Genomic DNA, 17,335 nt, shown 5'->3' with positions numbered 1-17,335 from the left:
TTTAAACAGAGTGATATGGATTTAAATATTCCAAGGAAATTACCAGCTGAGGCTGAGAGAGGATTGGCTTTCATAGAAAAGAAATTACAGGCTGTACATGTGGATTGTTTGGATTCAGAGTTTGATTGTATTCTGGTTATTTTACCTTCTATTCATTGCCCTACAGGAATTCTAATGCAGAAAGTAGATAATATTTTAGAATGGATATTTTTATCACCCAAACAGAGTACAAAAAAAAAAAAAAAAAAAGAAAAGAAAAGAAAAGAAAAGAAAGAAAGAAGGAAACAAAGAAACAAAGAAAACAAACTAAAGACCTATGTAGAATTCTGAGTTAGTTCTGAAAGGAAAATTAAGACTTCATCAATCAGCAGTATAGAAGCAGCAGAAACTGTGGTACCTTTTGTTAATGCTGAAAATTTCTCATTATCAACTGAGAATTATATTGGTAAAGAGCTTGTAGTAATTTTGGGGAGAGATTAGCAACAAATATCCCAAAAGCAACAGAACTCAGTTTATAAAGAGATGGATTTAAGGCTCAAAACATAAGAAAAGACATTTATTTCAGTGTAACTAATTTCTGGTCATTTATGAATTTTCAGATGTTATCTTCAATTGATCTTATAATTCTTGGAATTGTTTTAATTTATTTATATAATTTTGTATATATTTGGCTTCCAAACACAGTCAGAAGTTTGCCAATCTCAAAGCACCTATATATAGTTGTTGATCTATGTATCACCAAAGAAATATTTATATAGAAATATGAATGTTTAAACATGGAGACATCAAATAATTTTATTAGAAATCTTTGAAATGTGTAAGAGTACAGTTCTTATGTTATTTATATAAAAATGATGTTTTTTGCTTTGAACAGATTCAGAAATTAAATTGATATGAAAGTTTTAAAAAGAGAGAGAAAGAAATTAAATCATCAGTATTCAAAAGACTTCTACCAAAAGGCAAAACAGCAGAAACTGGATGATAAATTGCAGAAAATTCCAGTTTCGGATACAAGGAGAAGAAGCATCTCAGAGCTCTTCTCTAAACTTCAGAGTGCAGCCCTTCATTTGCTGTTCATAGTGTTCATCAAATCGCTCCCTCAGTGCTACAGTGAAGTGGTTCTTCCAGTCTCCTACAATTCCTGTAATTAAACAGATGGACATAAGGGCAGGCACCTCTTTGACCCATAATCATGAGATTTCTCTATCTTGTGTACTGTACCTTCCATAAATAATGTGAAATTTTCTCCTAATGTTCAATTTTCTCAATAAATAATTATCACATGTTTTATTTTACTTTACTGTTTTGAATTTTTTCTTTAAAATTCCTATTTTTCTTTCTTCTCTGAACTGCTTCAAATGTGCTTATTTGATTTTCTCTTATATAGTAAACCTTCTATTATGTGACCAATGGTGTAATGACTATCAAATTATTAATATCATCTTTGTGCTGATAAATCTCTCAAATACAGACTTATGCCCTTGTATCCAATTACTTACAGGACATTGCTACATGATTACTATATAAAAATACCTAATTTTGGGCATACAAATTGACTATATCTTCTCTGTAAATAAAATTTCCTTTCATTGTGTTTTGATACTATTGGTAAATAGAATTTTATTTGAATTGTTACCTTCATCATTTAGTTTTCAAAGCTTTATGTTAATTGTACAAGGAAAATGTGACTGACTGTTCTTAACTTGTTTTTCATCTTAAAAGAAAAAAGATAGTAAATCTATTTTCCTAGTTAGAAGTCATAACCTATAGAGATAATATGTATAAGACATATGGCATATACCCAAGATACACAGACCTAGCTAATGATAGCTAGAACACTATATGATCACATCGCTGATGATGTTGGCAATTATACTCAATATAATATACTTCTGAAATGTAATAAACAACTAATAGAAATTCATTATTAATAAATATAGTCTTGAATATATTAATAGTGTTTAATGCCTCCATACAATTTATAATTTAATAAGAATATTTAAGATAAAAGAGTTGTAAAGAAAACACATGCTGATTATGCAAGGTGAATTACCTTGACTAGATTTTTGTCTAAATCATGGTAACTTAGCCATTTAAACAGAAAACTACATGACTTTCTCACCCTTTCTAATGAAAGACGATATTTCGTGATTCATACAGTCAGCTGGCAATGTTGTAAAATTGACATATGGGTTGTTCTTCATCTCCTGGAATGAAGTGTGCTGAATGATTTTGTCCACGAGTTCCTTTGAGGGCTTTTCCCCCAGGAACTCTATCAATTTTATCACTTCTTTTCTGATATCCTATAGAGAAATTGCTTTGAAAATCAAGTTGACAAAATAGGTGAATAGGTATTAAGCTAAAAAAATGAAAGAATATTATTTTCTGTCTGGTCACACTAAAGTTAAACTTACAATAAAGAAAACAAACTATTCTAAATAATTCTTCCTCATCCAGAAATAGATGCAAGAGACACTTCAAAAATTGTTGGACCCAAATGAAATGACTTGTAAAATATTAACTGTAGTTCTTCCTAAATTTTTCATTTCTGTTTATTCTATTGTAGATTCTGTGTCTGTGTTTTACGTAAGTACATTTGCATGTGAGTGAGCATGCATGCAGGTAAATATGCATACACTTGCACCTGAGTGTGTAAGAGCTAGAAATTTGTAGTTGTGTAACTTCCTCTATTACTCTCCTCTTCATTTTACCAAGGCAGGGTGTCTCACTCAACCCAGAGCCCACTGATTCACCCTGTTAATTTGACTCTGGTATCTTCTGTTTCCATAGCACTAGGATTAGGAGCAAGCTTCCATGCTGATCTGTTTTTGTGTTAAGTATCAGGGATTTGAACTCCAGTCCTCAAGCTTGCATAGCAATGACTTTATCCACTGACATATCTCCTTGGCCAGTTTTTATTTAATTATTTTTATTCTTTTTGAGACAAGCCTAGCTATTCTGCTCAAACATGGTTTGAACTCCTGACTATTTGTCTCAGATTCATAAGTGCTGGAATTACAGGTATAAGCAAACATGCCTACATATTATAACCTCATGCATGGTATATGAACAATGAATTTCATATATAAGGGATATAAATCCTCAGACTAGAGTGTCCAATAAAGACTGAGTTTGGTGTGAGTTATTTGTTTCTTATCTTTATGAATTCAAGGTTCTTTTTTGCCAATTTTATCTTTAGAAATTTTTTTCACACTTGGATTTAAAACATATTTACTCACTTATTAGATTCAAGTTTGACATAATCGAACTAGAGTATCATGATTTACCTCCCTTAGTTCTGCAAGTGTTTGCTATTACGTTTCTAGTGGTAATATTGCATACAGAGTTTTTCCAGATGCTAAGAGCATCTTAAAAACTACTAGTATGCTCCTGTGACTTCCATTTCTTACCTTGCAGTAGTGATATTTTGTTTGTAATCTAACAAATAAAGCTTGTCTGAGGATCAGCGTGCAGAGCTAAGCCACTAGTTAGCCACATACCTAGGTAAGAGCTAAGCCACTAGTTAGCCACACACCTAAGCCACTAGTTGGCCATAGAGGACTGGAAGTGGTGGCAACACCTATAATCTCAGGACTCGAGAGACAGGCTGTGAGTTTGAGGCCACCCTAGGCTACGAGAGTGAATCAGTCTAAAAGAAAAACAACTGACAGCTTTGATCCCAGTACTAGAAAGAGCACATGGCAGGAGCTCAGTGCAGTCTCAGGGAACAGTCTGGGGTTTGGTGGAAAGCATTGCAGTCTGTAGTCACACTGAGGACAGGATCCCCCACTTTCGGTCTTAGGCTTGATGGAGGTGAGAACTCTCTAGTGGCTTGGCCACTTCGTTATCCTGATCTTCAGGTTGAATCCCATTATCTATCTCTGGCCTTTTATTATTTGTGTTACATTACCTCTATCATGTCTTCATAGAACATAAATAATATATGTGGATTATTTCTCTTTTCCCACCAAGATTTTACATGATCATACCAGGAACCATACATCACTGAAATTAGAAGAAACAAATGGCAAAGATATTATGTCATCATTTTGAAGCTTGATAGAAGTATTCAAACTGTTAAAGACAAAATGATCTTGGAATAAGAGCTAATAGACTGCACTTATTAAGAAGAGTTTTGTGCAGTAATGATGCAAAAGTTGTTGAATAATTTCATGTACAGAAACATGCTTTTTAGTTTTAGCATCATGTTATATATTATGATATTAAGAAAAAATAAGAAACCAACACAACTTAGAGCAATGAGAGCATGTACTAAATTTGGTGTGTGTGTGTACTTATGCGTATCTGCATGTTTGTGCATGCGTACCTATCTCTGTGTGTGTGTGTGTGTGTTTGTGTGCACACACACACAAACACACACACACACACACACACACACAGAGAGAGAGAGATGGAGAGAGAGAAAAGAGAGAATATAGTAAGTATTGCAACAAAGGTAATTTAGATTGTGAAAGGTTTTTTTCATAGGGAAAATTCCTGTCTTCCATAAAATTAGAAGATTTTTGGATATGATGTGATATGGCAAATGCTGTCACTTCCTTTTGCTTCTCTTACCCTCACACAACTGCCTTATAAAATCCAAGGCTAACAGAATGATACAAACATGTATGAGTTACCACTAGACTTGGCATTGACCCATTGTAAGCTTGTCTTGCTTTGATGCCATAATCAAAGTTTCTTATGAGAAGACCCACAATGATGTTAATAACAGTCTCATTCATCCCATTTTAAGGCATATAAATTATTTTTCTCTGTATTTCATAGAGAATTTTGACAACCGAGGTGTATATTTTATTAATGGTAATTTAGAAGACATTTTTTTTCTGCAAACCACATAGATCCAATGAGCAATATTATCTCATATGGATATAAAATGTTTTTCTTTCAATGTTTCAATTATTCCTATACAATTTGCATGTTTTTGTTTGTTTGTTTGTTCCATTGTAAACCCTTCTTTGCCTCTTCATCTTAAAACACAAATACTCTGATGCATTGGTCAGAACTTCAGTGGAATGATAAAATTCCCATAATATCTGCTCGAGGTTCTGGGAAATCAAAATGAAAATGTTCAGTCTACATGCCTGAAAGAATAATACAAAGTTTTACAGGTATTCATAATATTTGTATATCCCCACTTCAGTATTCATGTAATGGCTTGACATTTTACTTGGAAAGGAAGTAACCATGCCTTTATACCTTCACCCACTTTTTGTCTAATCATATTATAATAACATGCTCTAAAACATTTGGAAAATACAAAAATACCTGTTAGAGACAGCATATGCTAGCTCTCAAACTTACAGAGAGGAAACTACTACCTACAACCTTCAATGTTGGGTCAATGCATTTACTTATTAGCATAAATGAAACTCCTAGAGTCCCTAATTTTCCCTCCTCCTCATATGCAGAAATTACTATCACTCTAAGCATCAGTTCTTTTAGTATTTGTATAATATTATATCCCTTAGAAAACATATATTCTACCTCTGTATATATATACATATGTATATATGTATATATATATGTATATATTTAAAATTTTATATTTAAATTTATATTATATTCCTGTATATATATATATTCCCATAATCTTATATTTATATTCTATTTTATATTACATTCTATTTCTGTTTACTTATATTAATCTGTTGTACATATTTATAAATTCATTATTATTATATTACACTCTATGTTCATATATATTATAGCTCTTTTTACATATTTATATTGTCTCTGTTTATATTAATTTATTAATTACCTTCATACAGAACAGCATTTGTTTTGTCTTTTTCTGAAAGTAATCCTTAGAAGACTAGTTAGTTGCTCTTACCTTGTCCTTGCATAAATTTCTCCACCATGTCCTGAAAGGATGTAGGATTTGGGTAATCCACTACCATTAGTAAAAAGTAATAATAAGAAACCACCACATCTTTGGCATTCCGGCAAATATAGATAATCTAGAGGATAAAATAAGGTGTTAAATCACTGCCTGGATACCACACTGTCATCAACTTTTAAAGATTCATGTCTCCAATAACTAGCAGAATATAAATGTATGGTTGAAAAAGATAAAAATATACATTATCTGGAAAAAAATGAACATACATAAGTTGAGGCAGAGTGCTTGCTCTGTCCTGGCTAGTCTTTAGTTTTATCCTGCTAAAAAACATATTCAATAACCTGAGGTAACAGAACCATTTCTATCCTTGCTCAATTGCTCCTCTTGATTTTATTTATTTATATAACATTTTCAGTCCAAAATATCGAGCCAAGTAGATTGTTTCTCCTATCTTGTAAGTAAAACAATAAAACTCAAATTGATTCAAGTATATAGTAGTATCAAAAGTAAACCACTTAAACAAGTTGACAGATCTCTGTCAAAAGTACAGTTTTCTGTTCTTTAGACCATACCATAATTTGGATCCTAAGACAAAAAAGACAAAATGCACTGTAGCGTCATCACTTGCAGTTAGAAAAAGTAATCATATTTACATATTTATATTTAAATCCACATCTAAAAGTTATCTCTTTTTTTTTTTTTTAATTTGCCTGGGTCCTCCTTGAGATCCTCCCCTTCATTGTTTGATTATAAAAGTGACCGTGACCATTCCTGCCCCTAAGGAATGTGATCAGAGGAAAATGCACTCTCATAACTTCACTCACTGACTTTCCATTCTTATTATACACAGTAGATAAAAACAATGGATTAGCAGATCAGGGAGCTGTGGTGTCTGCTGCTGTTTTTAGCTTTAACACTATAAAACTCTATCCTTCACAGGCCTCATCTCTTTGTACTCAGACATTTTCACCACTAAAGAAATGGACAAAGCATGATGCATACACCTCCCTCCAAACCACACCACTTCAAATCCCTTGTCATTTAACACTTTTCTCTTCCATCATCCTGATCTTTTAAAACTCACTTTCTTTACTTTGTCACTTATTCTCTCTGATTTATCACTCCAAACATTTTCACAAAATACTCTCCTCTGATAGATCAACAAATCATTATGGAAATAACCAAAAGGAAAATTATTTAATTATCTCTATTTCTTTGATGACCTCTGAGGTATATGAAAGTATGCCATAAATGTGACTATAAATTTCAATGGAGCAATAAACTCCTACAATTCTCACAAAGAAAAAAAGTGGCCTGATCAACACCCTGAGAGCAAACGGTGATGAGACACCTCAGTAAATTACATAATTGTGAAAGACCTTTTCTGTAGGAGATCATGCAGGAGGATATGTACTTAGTGTTATTTCAGATGCAACTAAGAAAGCATTAGAACCTTTGAAGTTTGGAGCCTAAGACCTTTATAAAGTGTCAAGTATACAAGAAATATTAGCAAGCAGCATGCAGGAAATTAATTCCATGACCAATTTTTGCCAGTACTTATGGACTCTCTATAAAATGCCTCATTTTGTTATAACTGTAGTAAAATCCAAGTTTCTTACCTTGGCATCCAACTCTCCTGTGATAAGCCCTAGGTAATTTTCTTTGGATCTTTTAACCAGCTGGTCATTTAACCTCCAGGCAAGCTGAGCTGGTTACAGACAGCCCCTGAAATGGTCTCTGTTTGAACAGACTACTTCATCTTCAGTTCCTATTTGTTTGTTAGTTTGTTTTTTAAAGACAGGGTTTCTTTGTAAAGCCCTAGCTGTCCTGGAACTCCGTAGACCATGCTACTCTCAAACTCACACATGTCCACCTGCCTCTGTCTCCCAAGTTCTGGGATTTAAGGGACCACCAGCACTGCCCAGCCCTCTTCTGCCTTTTAAACCATTCTTCTGAATTAGAAGTGTTCACTTTCATGATCTAAGAACTACCCGTAGAATCTGTTTACTCATTTCTTTACTTTATTGACTATTTCCATGGAATCAATGATTATCTGTATCATATGTCCCTACACCTTACAGGAACTTGTAGGTTTGAATATGGTTTGTACCCTCCAAAATTTACATTCAAATTCAATGTTCACAGTGAAGCCTGTGTACTGTAGAATGGATAGAATCTGACTTTTATCTTTAGACATGGGCCTTTGGGAGGTGTCAAGGGTTAGAAAGGGTCACCATAGTAGCAAACATTTGAGTGCTAGAGGCATTAAAGAAAAGTTGGAGACTAGAGACATAAATGTGTGTGTATACATTGACTCGTATGCTACCTTGAAACTTTACTAACAACAAGCATCTTGACCCTTGATCAGAATCACCAACCAAAACAAACCTCTTTCCTTTAAAGTTTATCCAGCATGTAGTGCATTCTTAATGAAGTAAAAAGGATGATAACAGATCCTTTCATTCACTGGGTAAATGATTATTACAAGACACTTGTCTAGGTACACTATTCTAGCTCATTTGAATGTCTCACAGAGTTATATACTATTTTTGTGAAGAGAGGACATTCAGTCCACTGGGATAGAAATGTAGGTATCTAGCATTCATTCATCCAGGGCTCACAGTGGGTTAGGCACTAAGCTTGAGGTTTCAGGGATAATTGTACTTAGCTCTATTAGGAAGATGTCACTATTAACCTTCTTTTACACAGAAATAAAGCAAGGTTTAGGGTTTAACTGGTTTTCAGAATCACCTTAAGCAAAAAATAGAAGGTATCATTACAATTGAGGCTGGGGTTATGCTAAAAACAATTCACATTTGTTGAAAACAGTGTGTTAAATGGAAAGAGTAATACAATGTGTATACGAAGACTTTTAGGTGATATGCAAGTCCATAAAGTCTGAGAAGATCTATTTCTGATTACCTTGCAATTCTTTTCCCAAAATGATTGTGGAATAAGCTTGGGTGGGAGGTGGGTTTTCACTATTCTAGGAGATTCCTTCTCTTTTAGTAGTTTTACTCCTGAGTTGAGAAATAGAAAAATTGAAAAAAATGTTCATATGAATTTAAATGGATATTTTAAAAGAAATTATTTAAGATTCTAGACAATGTAGTCTCACTGTGAAGAAAAATGATAATTAAATAAATCACAAATCAAGATCAAATATTTTCATCAATTGAAAAGAATAATTTTCACATGTGGTAAGTAATCCTTCATGAATAGAGTTTTGACTACCCTTGAAATTCTGTGAAGTTTCCTAATATTTAAAATATTTTCAACTTCAGGAAACTGAGAAATAAATGCTGACATATAAGATTCTTATGAACATATATAAAAGTTAGGATTATTCACTATTCTAGGCACATGGCATTTTATAAGAATAAGAATACTCTATATCATATATATATATGTATATATATACATACATACATATATATTTGCATGCATTTTTAAAAATTTATTTTAAAATACCATTAATCAATTCTGCATGTCTGCATTCCAGGTGAGGTACTCTATAAAAAATTGAGTCTTCCTTGCATTTTTCCACATCACCTTCTTTACAGATCATATACACAATCTCACTAACCCATGTGGTACCTGTAAAACATGAAACACACCTGATTATCCAATGACTCTGTATAGTTGTTAACAGTATTATTTTAATAGTGTTTGATATCATCTAAATTCAAAATACATTTTCTTGAATATTTAATTTACACTGTTCAAAATAACTTCAACAAATATGGAAGTACACTGTCATGGATAATAGCTGGTCATTGTGTCCATGCCCTCTTATGATGAACTGTAGCATTATGAAAATTAATAACACTCTGATAACTTCAATTGTTATGAATAAGAAGTGAGGAGACATGAATAAAAGGCAGAGCATGGGTGACATTATACAAGCATACTTCCTGCTATAGACTTTAGTGGTGGTCTTTGTACCTATACTGAAACTTCAAACAGAGAATATAGATAAATTGGAATTACCTGTCTGGCCTTTGACGGTAATCAGAAAAAGAAAATTGGTAATAACAAACTATAGTTTTCTTTGTTAAGATGTTGTAATGCAGATAAAAGCATAGAGCTTCAAGATATAAGAAGGAAGAATATATTCTGAGTGATGCTACTGCTTTTAGGATGTTCAATGAGAGGGTCCCTCATGAGGCTGGAGTAACACCTAAGAGCACTTGTTGCCCAAGTAGAGAACCTGAGTTTCACTTTCAACATCAACATTACACCTCAAAGAATCCATCATTCCAGTTATAGGGAAACCAATATCCTATTCTGTGACTTCTCTGAATAATAGGCATGCATTCAGGTGCACATACATACATGCAGGTAAAACACTCATATGCATAAAATATAAAAATAAATCTTCTAAACAACGAAGTTCCTTTATGAAGACAAGACCGTTGAGCTTAGGTTTCATAATTGTGTGAGACAGAGAAGAGCCCTAGGAAGCAGCGGCATAAGATATTTTTGTCAGCAAAGGACATCCAAGGATTGTTTGGTGGTGGAGACGAAAAGAATTAAGATATGGAAAGGAGTACACATGTTAAAACAAATTGCTTGAAGAGATAAACTCAGTAAGGTTATACTGGTAAGTTGATGTTAAATACAAAATACCTTTGCATTTATTTTAGGGAGTATCATAGTTATACAGCAATATCGTAAAAATGTGTTCATAAATTTCTTCCCCCCCCCACTCCAAATGACTTGACAGATTTTGCTGATCCCTCCTGGAAGGCATCACCTTCCCTGTGGACTGTGAGGGAGCATGGGATGGTAGGGTGGTTAGGGGACATGGGAGTGTGGGAAGGAGGGAAGAACGGAAGGAGGGAGAAGGAACAGGGATCAATATGTAAAATGAGAAACATAATAATAATAATAAAAGGGAGAATGAATAGAAAGAAAGAAAGGAAGGAAGGAAGGAAGGAAGGAAGAAAGAAAGAAAGGAAGAAAGAAAGAAAGAGAGAGAGAGAGAGAAAAAAAGATATCTCTTTCCAGTCTGATAGCTGGGAAACCAGCATAGGACCAACACAGACCCCCTGAATGCCGGTGTTAGTTAGGAAGACTGGGCAGTCTAAGGGGCCTCTGGTAATGGATCAGTATTTATCCCTAATATACAAATGGACTTTGGGAGCCCATTCCACATAGAATGATACTCTCTCAGCTAGACACATGGGGAGGGCCTAGGCCCTGCTCCAAATAATATGACAGACTTTGAAAATTCCCCCATAGGAGGCCTCACCCTCCCTGGGGAGAAGAAAGGGGATGGCAAAGGGATTGATGGGGGTGATAGGAGAGGATGGAAGGGAGAGGGAACTAGGATTGACATGTAAAACAAGCGTGTTGAGAATTTAAATAAAAAATATTATCAAAAAAATATGTTCATAAAGAAATCTCTTGTTGAGAGAATAAATTCAGTGGTGCAAAGTAGATGAAATATCCAGTAAGATGACAACTATGAGTCATAGCTACCAGAATACATTGCCAAAGTATTTTGTTGGATAGTTGTAGGTAAGTATAAACAAAGATTGAAACCAGAATTACTCTGTGCTCTTTATTCGGATGGCAGTGTTCTGCTGCAATTGAGCTGAACCAAGGAGAGAAATAGATGAAGAGTTTAGGGAAGAGTTGCCAAATACATAGTGGTTCTCATTCATGCTTATGTGCAACTGTGAGTGTGTGTATACCTACATATATATGTATATACCTGATATATATACATATATGTGATTGTGAGTATGCACACACTTGAAATATCTGCATATACATAATTGTGTGTATGCACTTGATATATATGTATATACATATATACAATTATTTGTATATATACAATATATAAATATATATATATGTGTGTACATACCTGATATATGATTGTGAGTGTGCATACAGTTAAAATATGTGCATATACATAATTGTGAGTGTGTGTGCATGGCCTTCATTTGAGATTTTGTTTCATTTGATCGTCCCACAAACTCATAATTACCATATCTCCTGAGTATTGGAATTATATGATCATATGGTCACAAACAGATGAATGATTCATTTTTAAGTATTAAATGTTAATAAGCAGACAGAGAATACTAGGTTGGACTTCTCTGGCTTTAAAAGTGCATTATTTTAATTTTAAGACTCTAGACCTATTTATATTAGTAGAGCTAATCTCAGAAAAAAGAATTGCAATTTGTGAATATATGTAGTGAAATTAGAATTTGTGAGTATACACAATGAAAAGGTAATGGTTTCCTTAAATACACTTTTTGATTACCTTTGAAAGAGTTTATAATCTACAAACCCATAAACATTAGTTTTAAATATTTATTAAGCAATGCATATCTCAAAATGACTTATCTATATTGAATAAGATAATTGTATAATCAACAATTTCCATTTATCAATGACTTAATGTTACTGATTGTGTTCTTGGAGTTCAAGGTTGTGGAATAGAGTTGATAATGTACAATTTATTAATATTTTGACACCAAGATTACTACAACTGTTCGTAGTATGAAAAGTGAGTTTGAGTCAGGTAAACACTTTAATACTGATGATTTAATAATGATATAGGTTTATAATTTCTATGTCTCAAAGAACATCTTGTCACAGTAAACTGGTTATTTTAAAATAGAATTTAAAAATATATATAAAAATACAACATACTGTCACAACAAGGACACTTACCAGATTTAGGGTATGTAGCAATGACAATATCATCTGGCCTTGCCAAGAATGCTTCAACATCATCCCAATATTTGACAAAATATTTATCCATTAGAATTCCATGGAACTCAACAAAGACTTCATCATCCTTAGGTCCAGAAGTTCCCATTTCAAAATAGTGTGCTGGAAGACAAAAAGAAAAAAGAAAGAAAAAAAAAAAAGATGTTTTAAAGTTTTTGTGCACTTTGCAATGTTTTCACTATGCATATAAAAGCCAGTTACATATTACATGGATTAAAAAAATGCTTAATATTAGTGCAAGGAGGAGACTATTGTATGAAAAAAGTAATCTATCTTCAATAAAAGAAAAATGCAAAAATTACATATACATATTATATGTACTTAGTTTTCAAGTACTTTAAATACTTTCCATTCCTACTAGAAATAAATCATTATACTTTAACATAAATGGCTAAAACTATGCAAGATGGTGTAGAGTATAATTTAAACAGTGTAGTGTAGGGTATATATACCTATACCTATATTTATATAAACATACATATGTAAGATTCTATGATGGATGGAAAAATAATCTTCAATTTTGTCAAAATTGATAAAGCATATGAAAAGACTAAGAAGTCTTAAAATGTAGCCATATTTCAGTACAGGCTTCAATTGTGTCTTTATTAAATAATAAATACAGGCTGCTACTTTATAAGGGTACTGTCTAGTATTGAACCCAAATCTGTCTTAGTTCCTGAATATATGTTGTTGAATGAAAGGATTTCAAATATTTGATAGATTTATTTATTTATTTGAATTGCGAGACATGGTTTCTCTGTGTAGCTTTGGAGCATGTCCTGGAACTAGCTCTGTGGACCAGGTGCCTCCCAAGTGCTGGCGTTAAAAGTGAGTGCCACCACCACCAGGCTTTGATAAACATATTTAAAGGGAAGCAAAGTTAAGATACTCTAAAACTTATGTCTGAGGAATGCTGAGGTTATAGAAAAATTGTTTGGAGTCATTGATCTTGATTTTACTTTTCTCACTTACTCTAAAAAATAATTGACCTTCTTAATGAGTGATTTGCTCCAAAATGATAAGCTTCAGCAGAATGATTCTAATTCACTCCCTGATCAAGGTTTTAACTACAGAATGGGAAAGGCCTCATTGGGTCAAGGAAAATGGCATGGGAACACAATTGTTCAATCAGGAAAAGCATGTGCCAATAACACTTTTCAAGAATATGTTCATAAATTCAAAGATCTTAGAGAAATTCTTAATTAATACTTTGCTTCCTCACTTTAGTTGTTTTTCATGGCGCTTATTCTCTGAACGTCTCTAAGACAACCAATCCAGGATGATATTCATTTCAATAAAGCACACACTAGAAGGAAGACATCAAGTGACACTTAGTCTTTTGTTTGTTGTTACTCAGAGAATAGCTTGTATAGTCATGACTATTCCTCCCAAAGGGGAAAATATCTCAGTCTCTGCAATTTCAACTCTGAAATACCTGAATCACATAAACTTAATAATTTGAAAATATTAGTTATAGTCCAAAAACAGAAATCAGCCATCAGCTTATTTTCAGAATTTTCTCCAAGCTTACTGAAAAGAGATATTTACAAGAAATAAATGTTTATTTCTAAAAAAAAAAAGAACTGTAATAATCAACATTTATACTATAATCTGTTTATTCAAATGAACTTGTAGATTGAACTGTATTTCTAAAAACTGGTTAGAATTCAACTGGACGTGACTAACCCATTACTAAGCAGTAGCCTAATCTCATGCTGTCACTTCATAATTAACTTGGACTCATATTGAAAGTTCTGGCATCAAAGGCTTCTTTCCTACCCTCATTTTTTCATAAATTGTCTCAAACTATAACATAGATTCACTATCTATATGTTTCCCCTAACATGTATATTTTAGTCAAAAGTTGTCAGCATTATTTCATAAGGGAAATAGGCACCAGTCACAGAGAAACAGGAGAACAAATTGTTTAAAATGACTGTCATTTCTTCTTCTATCTCCTAACTAAACTTCACCCTACTGCCCTTCTCTCCATGATCACCTTCACTTCTTTCTAAGATAAATATTGAAAATTTTTGTCAAGTTCTGTTTTACTCTGGATTTAGGTAAAGTGGCTGGAAGTAGAAGATGTCTTTTTTGTATATATTTCTGCCACAACACTGTGATACAAAGGGGATTCTGAGAAAGGTTTATTACTCTAATTATTAGATTGTATTTTTGATTTGCTAGCTTTTACCATCAAAAATTCTATCAAAAATGAATTGTATCCTACAAATGAAGTCCACATGAATTATTTATTAATAAATCTAGACATTTGCTGTGTTGATTAATCTGTTTATCTAAGAATATAGTAATAACAGTTTCAAGATCCTTTATAGCAATTGCATTTAGAACTTCCCAGGCATTTACAATAACTAAATTTTATTTTAAAGATATTTAAACATCAAAACATATATAAATTTTTTGTAACAATGAATTTTAAAAGGCTTTAAATAATTAGGCATGGTATCAGTATAGAGTTTATCAACCTTCTATATATAACAACTTAGTAAGTGACACAAATTTTGTATTTTCTATATTTCAAATGTGCTAATATCAACAATAAAATACAACCTGTCCAGATGATCCCGTGAAAGAAATGAAATGACCTGATTCAGTTCTCTTCAAATGGAAGCATGCACAAAGATTAAGCTGTAAAAGAAAAATGAGAACTGTTTGTACAGTGGGAATGTTTCTTGTGAGCTTTTATTCTGTCAGCAAAGTAGGCAGAGAGTAACTGTAGGGCTGGACAATGATGCAATTGATTAACATAGTGGTTTAATCATTGGGTAAAGTTCATTCCCTCAAAGCTGGAGATGCTCTCTCTTGTTTTCCCCCATTGGATCATACGTAAATATTAAGTTGCCCATTCATTATAGCTTTAATTAAATTTTCCACTCATAAAGAAGTGAACAAGAAGAAAAGAGGAGGCCTGGAGGGAAACAGGACCTAATGTGGAGTGAGAAAATTATTTACTTGCTGATAAAGAACAATAATGTTGTTGCAAATAATAAGCTTAAAGGAGCAATAAGAAGAATTAGCAAGAAAGAATCTAAATGAATTATAACTGTAAATCAAGAGAACAGCAAGGAAAATCTTTATAGAACTTCTCTGTCTATTTAAAACTATACATCTGTACAAATTAAGAATCTGTGTCCTGTGTCCTGTCCCCATAAAGAGCATCCTTGGAGCTCTGATACACCCCCACCCATCCGCACCACGAGCCTGCCCCCCCTACCCTCTGCTCTACCCTGCCTACTGTCCTGCTGCTGCTCTGGTTGAACACTGGGACATAGGGTGGACCCAACAGTACACACTACTTTGGGGGACTTCTCAAAGCGACTCTGAACACAAGAGACCTGCCTACCCATGCGGGACCACCCATAATTTCCACTTGCTTGGTCTCTGACCCCCCACTGCTGGTCCTCTGCTGGAGTCCCAGAACGCACCCAGAGATCTGCCTATCTCTGTGGGACCACTCTGAGTTCCTGCCAGCATCTTATACTGGATCCTCATTGCTGACCCCATCCCTGGGCCCCTATCTGTGGAGAGACCTCCTAGAGAGCTTAGACTACCCAGAGCTACAGATAATGAACCACTGACCCACCTAAGCCCACCAGGGAAGAACCATAGAGATGGAGAGACCCTACCAACACCTACTGGAAGAAGGTATGGGAAGACAGCAATGCAAAAAAACACCTAACAACAGAAAGACAAGCATGACACCACCAGAATCTAGGGAATCTACCCCAACTAGAACTGAACACAACAACAAAGCAGAGGAAGCAGAAGGGAAAGACTTAAAAATTACCATCATAAAATTAATAGAGGCCCTCAAAGATGTGAGAAAATCCCTTTAAAAAATAGAAGAAAAAACAAACAAAAAAGTGGAAGAAATGAACAAATTCCTTAAGGAAAGTAAAGAAAGTACAGAAAGCCAAGAAAAAAGCAATTAAGCAGGTGAAGGAAACGGTTCAAGACTTGAAAACTGAAATAGAGAAAATAAAGACAACACAAACCGAAGGAATGCTGGAAATAGAAAAACTGTGAAAAAAATCAGGAACTACAGACGCAAGCATAACCAACAAAATGCAAGAGATGGAAGAAAGAACCTCAGGCACAGAGGATAAACTAGAAGAAATAGATACATCGACCAAAGAAAATGATAAATCCAACAAATCCTTAACACAAAACATCCAGGAAATGTGGGACACCGTGAAAAGGCCAAAGCTAAGAATAATAGGCATAGAGAAAGGAGAGGAAGCCCAGCTCAAAGGTGCTGAAAACATATTCAACAAAATCATCGAGGAAAACTTTCCCAATCTGAAGAAGAGCATGCCCATGAAAGTACAAGAAACATACCGAACCCGAAATAGGCTGGACCAAAGAAAAAAGACCCCTCGACATATAATAATCAAAACATCTAGCATACAGAATAAAAACGAATATTAAGAGCCACGAAGGAAAAAGGATAAATAACATATAAAGGCAGACCAATCAAAATTACACATGACTTCTCCATGGAAAACCTCTAGGCCAGAAGGTCCTGGATAGATGTTCTACAAATATTAAGAGAACACGGATGCAAGCCCAGGCTGCTATACCCAGCAAAACTCTCAATCACTATAGATGGAGAAAACAAGATATTTAATGGCAAAACCAGATTTTCACAATATGAGTCTACAAATCCAGCACTACAGAAAGTTTTGTAAGGAAATCTCCAAC

General features: G+C 33.8%; 1 protein-coding gene across 1 annotated transcript; it reads right to left on the bottom strand.

Moving 5' to 3' along the window:
* Positions 1–1,028: 1,028 nt before the first annotated feature.
* On the bottom strand, positions 1,029–12,701 carry Sult1e1 (sulfotransferase family 1E member 1). Its single transcript, XM_051198407.1, has 7 exons — positions 12,554–12,701; positions 9,332–9,457; positions 8,783–8,880; positions 5,852–5,978; positions 3,911–4,005; positions 2,123–2,303; positions 1,029–1,141 (listed from the first exon to the last, which is right to left on the bottom strand). The coding sequence occupies exons 1-7, from the start codon at positions 12,699–12,701 to the stop codon at positions 1,029–1,031; spliced, it is 888 nt and encodes a 295-aa protein (XP_051054364.1).
* Between the last annotated feature and the right edge of the window lie 4,634 nt (positions 12,702–17,335).

The sequence above is a fragment of the Phodopus roborovskii genome, unplaced genomic scaffold, assembly GCF_943737965.1.
Source record: "Phodopus roborovskii unplaced genomic scaffold, PHOROB, whole genome shotgun sequence".
In the NCBI taxonomy this organism is placed as follows: domain Eukaryota; kingdom Metazoa; phylum Chordata; class Mammalia; order Rodentia; family Cricetidae; genus Phodopus; species Phodopus roborovskii.
The sequence above is the reverse complement of the archived record's forward strand: the minus strand, read 5'-3'. Positions and strand labels throughout refer to the sequence as shown.

Bases quoted from the DNA above. Each gene is read 5' to 3' on its own strand.
- Sult1e1 (XM_051198407.1), bottom strand. From the start codon at position 12,701: ATGGGAACTTCTGGACCTAAGGATGATGAAGTCTTTGTTGAGTTCCAT. The intron at 5,979-8,782 runs GTAATCAGAAAT...TTTATCCTCTAG, and splicing joins TTTGGGAAAAGAATTGCAAG to ATTATCTATATTTGCCGGAA. The intron at 2,304-3,910 runs GTAATGTAACAC...ATTTCTCTATAG, and splicing joins TCTATGAAGACATGATAGAG to GATATCAGAAAAGAAGTGAT.